This window comes from Eptatretus burgeri, chromosome 18 (genome assembly GCF_056783735.1).
Source record: "Eptatretus burgeri isolate ZD-2024b chromosome 18, Ebu_testis_v1, whole genome shotgun sequence".
Taxonomy (NCBI): Eukaryota; Metazoa; Chordata; class Myxini; order Myxiniformes; family Myxinidae; genus Eptatretus; species Eptatretus burgeri.
Genome location: NC_140978.1, coordinates 38,949,491 through 38,954,490, shown reverse-complemented (window position 1 = coordinate 38,954,490; position 5,000 = coordinate 38,949,491). Strand labels below are relative to the sequence as shown.

The following is a 5,000-nucleotide window of genomic DNA, read 5'->3' as shown; positions in this document are numbered from 1 at the left end:
GAGAGAGAGAGAGATATGGGGAGAGAGAGAGAGAGAGAGAGAGAGAGAGAGAGAGAGAGAGAGAGAGAGAGAGAGAGAGAGAGAGAGAGAAGGAGAGAGAAGGAGAGAGAAGGAGAGAGAAGGAGAGAGGAGGAGAGAGAAGGAGAGAGAGGAGGAGAGAGATAGGAGAGAGATAGGAGAGAGATAGGAGAGATAGGAGAGAGATAGGAGAGAGATAGGAGAGATAGGAGAGATAGGAGAGAGAGGAGAGAGAGGAGAGAGAGGAGAGAGAGGAGAGAGAGGAGAGAGAAAGAGAGAGAAAGAGAGAGAAAGAGAGAGAAAGAGAGAGAGAGAGGAGAGAGAGGAGAGAGAGTGAGAGGAGAGAGAGTGAGAAGGAGAGAGGAGGAGAGGTAGGAGAGAGATAGGAGAGAGATAGGAGAGAGATAGGAGAGATAGGAGAGATAGGAGAGATAGGAGAGATAGGAGAGATAGGAGAGATAGGAGAGATAGGAGAGATAGGAGAGATAGAGGAGAGAGAGGAGAGAGAGGAGAGAGAGGAGAGAGAGAGAGAGAGAGAGAGAGAGAGAGAGAGAGAGAGAGAGAGAGAGAGAGAGAGAGAGAGAGAGAGAGAGGGGAGAGAGAGAGAGGGGAGAGAGAGAGAGGGGGAGAGAGAGAGGGAGAGAGAGAGAGAGAGAGAGAGAGGAGAGAGAGTGAGAAGGAGAGAGGAGGAGAGATAGGAGAGAGATAGGAGAGAGATAGGAGAGAGATAGGAGAGATAGGAGAGATAGGAGAGATAGGAGAGAGAGGAGAGAGAGAGGAGAGAGAGAGGAGAGAGAGAGGAGAGAGAGGAGAGAGAGGAGAGAGAGAGGAGAGAGAGAGGAGAGAGGAGAGAGAGGAGAGAGAGGAGAGAGAGGAGAGAGAGAGAGAGAGAGAGAGAGAGAGAGAGAGAGAGAGAGAGAGAGAGAGAGAGAGAGAGAGAGAGAGAGAGAGAGAGAGAGAGAGAGAGAGAGAGAGAGAGGGGAGAGAGAGAGGGGGAGAGAGAGAGGAGAGAGGGGAAGAGAGGGGAAGAGAGGGGAAGAGAGGGGAAGAGAGAGAGAAGAGAGAGGGGGAGAGAGAGGGGGAGAGAGAGGGGGAGAGAGAGGGGGAGAGAGAGGGGAGAGAGAGAGGGGGAGAGAGAGGGGGAGAGAGAGGGGGAGAGAGAGGGGGAGAGAGAGAGAGAGAGAGAGAGAGAGAGAGAGAGAGAGAGAGAGAGAGAGAGAGAGAGAGAGAGAGAGAGAGAGAGAGAGAGAGAGAGAGAGAGAGAGAGAGAGAGAGAGAGAGAGAGACACAACATGTCAGATGGGAGCATAGGGAAATATGTGCAAGTAATGCTGTGATCTTGTTTGGGAACAGGATAAGCAATTTTTTCAGGTGGATCGGAACATCAGTCCAACTGCAACCTGGTGTGCAATTTGCTGGTGTGCAAAAAACACATGCATACATATTGTGCAATTTGCTTTACAACATTCATAACCGTGTTTTGCTTGTTGTGTGTTCCTGCACACTGGCAGTTTACTCATTTTTTTTATTTCACAGAAGCTCAATGTCCTTAGTAATTCCTTCCCCATATTACATATTGTTGGTATTTATGTTGAATGTGTGATTTACTTGGCATTAACTGTAAAATAACAAATAACTGCCTTGTAAAAGAGTTTGTTTTTAATGTTAAAAATTACAGACAATTATTTTTTTCATACTCAACATATACCTTCAGGATGATCGGTGCTCCAGGTTTTATCTCATGGGCTCCTCCGACTGTGCTTAACTGCTCAAAAATGGGGTTTGGGTAATAACTGAAAAGTGTGTTGTTGAGTGTGTACATCGACTGCACACTATCCATAATGAAACCAAACTCATCAGGATGAACTTTGGTATCCGCTAGGTTGGCAGGTACCACCAGTCCAGGTGCCTGGCATACCATCAAGCTTGAATCTTTCACCTTGCACACCTGCATAAAAAGCATGCATTGATAACAATACAGAAATTGCTAACATGTACTGATAGGAGAGGCACGGAAAGAGGCAATCGGCACTTTTTTTAAATTTCCATGCCACATACTCCATTTTAGCTGAATTGCAATCCTACTCAGATACGATAACTCTAATATGTTCCAGGTTTTCGACCAGCAGTGATATGAGGATTCATATATTAACAGAAGCATCTGGTAAGAAGATATAATTGGCACATAGGAAGTGAATGGGATCAATAATGACTTGAGTCACGATATGGGGTGGAGGTCAAAACACTTCAAGGGAAAGTCAATCCAAATTTGGTTTCATAATCTTATTTTAATGGGACCATTAAGAAACGTTTCTCACATATTATTAATGGTACAGTACAGTTACGAATTTTAACATCAAAGAAAACTAATTTGCCAATCCTCTCCTCCAGGTAACCACACAATGTCACAAGTGTTTGTGAATGGTGGGATCATGTCTCTTGTTCACACGTTTATATGCTCAGGTAAGTGGCTGTGATTGCTGAGGAATTGGATCATTTAAGGTGGCCTTGTGCTTGGAGTCATTGCGTCATTCTGGAAAAAAAGGAACTCGACTTGAATAAGCACAAAAGTATGCCTACCTGTCGTATGTACGATATGGTAGTTGGGTACGATAAAAGGATAAAACAATCAAATGAGTGACATCTCTTCATGCAATGAGGCTCCTGTTGAATTGTAGCTTATCAAACTCATGGGCCACACTAAAACACACAAACAATTTGTAGATCATATATCGAAACTGGCTTCAAAGATCAAATGGCATCTGGGATACTGGCATCTCGACAAAAAGACGACGTTCTTCATTTACACTCCTCAGGTTCTCATGACATACGCAGTATTTGTTTTCAGTGCGACGGAGTATTGTCCCCCACCCCGATAGGCTAGGCCCCAGCATCCCACATTTCATTCCTGGGTGCAGTAGATTCTAAAGCCCTCAATATCATCGGCATCTCCTGACAGAAGGCTACTGCACAGGGCCTGTTCCTCTCCCACTGGAGGCAGCTTGGTGGTCTATCGGTCTTTGACTGTCAGATGATCTTTCATAATGTCTTCTCTTCCAAATGCCCCTCTTCACTTGCCTCAATTGACTCATAATTTGTAAACTATCCCCATTCTCGTGAACTGCAGTTTTGTTGTCCCCATCTTTTTCCCCACTGTGGAACTGCTTCCCCATTTCTTTCCAGTGCATCCACCAATTCAAATCCGTTAAAATGGTGGCTCACAGCCATCTCGTGTCATCCTCTCCGATTATATTGATGATATCTTCCACCACACCCGTGTATTGAATATGGGCATCAAATCTCAGTATGCGTTGTCAGTACAATAGTACATGTCATTGAGATGTCAATGTACACATCATAATGGAGATGTCCTTCAGTAAACACCAGCTCTGTCATTCCCACATGCTAAACTGCTGCTGATAACATAGCACTCGACATCCACAGTGGGCTGAAGACAAGGGTATAAGTTCTTCAACTTCATTTCACATCTGTTGACCATTCTGCTCTTCCATGGCCATAAATACGATTTTTTTGGACAATGCATAGGTGTCCAATGTCTTGACTCGCAAAATAAATTGCCAGGTCCATTATTTATCTAAAACCATGATTCAGCATGGGGACGATAAACAAATTTGCTGTTTGTATTTTTGACTGGGTGTGCAAGTTTTGCCTCCTATACTTCAGTCAGACACTTTCCATGTGCTGCAGTGCAAGGACAAATAGTCTTATTTTGACATGAAACTGTTACATGGTGGACATTAAAGATAAATGACAGGTCTTTACAAGCAGAGGTTGTTCATTAGATTTATGAAAGAGATAACATTATGCAAGATGAAGTTCTCCTTGCAGTTCATTGAAGCTGAGTTTTTGGCACACAGATCTATCCTGTCTTTCTGCTATCGTTTCATCCACGTGTTGTTAATTGTGCTTTCATCAAATTTCTGTGCCTTAACCATACCTTGTTCAGGTGTATTATCAAATTTGTGTCCTTGTGAGCGTTTGGATTACCCCCCCCCCCCCCAAGGCCTCAGATAGTGAGCATCCCTCTACCCTGCTCTTCGTGTCCCCCTAAGCCTGGTGTTGACTTAGTGGTTAGGGGGGCTGGCTCGGGATCTTATGGTCCTGAGTTTGTGCCCCACATTCCATTGAATTAACACCACATGGGGTAAACTCAGCCTGTAATCTTTCTGGAGGTTGGCGAAATGAGTACCAGTGTACTGGTATAGGGGCACAGCATCAGCAGCACAGTAGCACTCCAACAAAATGATTGCTACCCGATAGCCGAGCTACCATACGCAAAAAGAAGTGTCCCCCTCCCCTTTGTTCTACTGTTATTGTTGTTTTGTTAGATCCTGACCGTTCCGTGTTCTAGCTCCTCCATGGGGGTCGACACGATAATAAACTAGAGTTTCATAGACCAAGATGCCCCACACAGTGTTCAAGTATACGCGGGAGGGTCATACCATTCGCAGTGATTACATTCTTCAAAATCCCCATGAACCGCGAATCCGCAAAAACTTAGCGGGTAATGGGGAAAATAGGATTAGGTACTTCAACTTTAAAATTTGTCCAAATTGTACCCTTTAATTGACATGTTTGTGCATTGTTTATTGTACATAAAATAAAGTTTATTTTCTTGAGTTTTTTGTTATTATTATTATTTCGTATGCAGCCTGTGACTGCTGGCTGCATCCTTGCTGAGAGCATTGATGTGCCGCTGATGCAGTGCCCCTGTTTCCCTGAAGCTGGTATGATACTCATTTTGCTGACCTCATAAGGATGACAGGCTTAATCAACACACCTGGTGTTATTTAATGGCATGATAGGGGCTCAAACTCAAAACCCTCAGATTTTAAGCCAGCCACCCTAATCCTTAAGCCAACACCAGGGTCATTTTCCTGCATGAAGAACATAAACTTTATTTTCTTGAGTTATGAAGATCATGAAACTTACCTTTAATGATAATGATGATAAATTTGATC

General features: G+C 44.1%; 1 protein-coding gene across 2 annotated transcripts in view; it reads right to left on the bottom strand.

Annotated features, from left to right (window-relative positions):
• LOC147008934 (plexin-A2-like) overlaps window positions 1-5,000 on the bottom strand; it is a 297,247-nt gene that overhangs the window by 111,895 nt on the left and 180,352 nt on the right. For both annotated transcript variants that reach the window (XM_085864308.1, XM_085864309.1), the window contains one exon: window positions 1,727-1,966. In XM_085864308.1, the coding sequence (XP_085720434.1) occupies window positions 1,727-1,966 (240 nt within the window). The remainder of the gene's footprint in view (window positions 1-1,726; window positions 1,967-5,000) is intronic.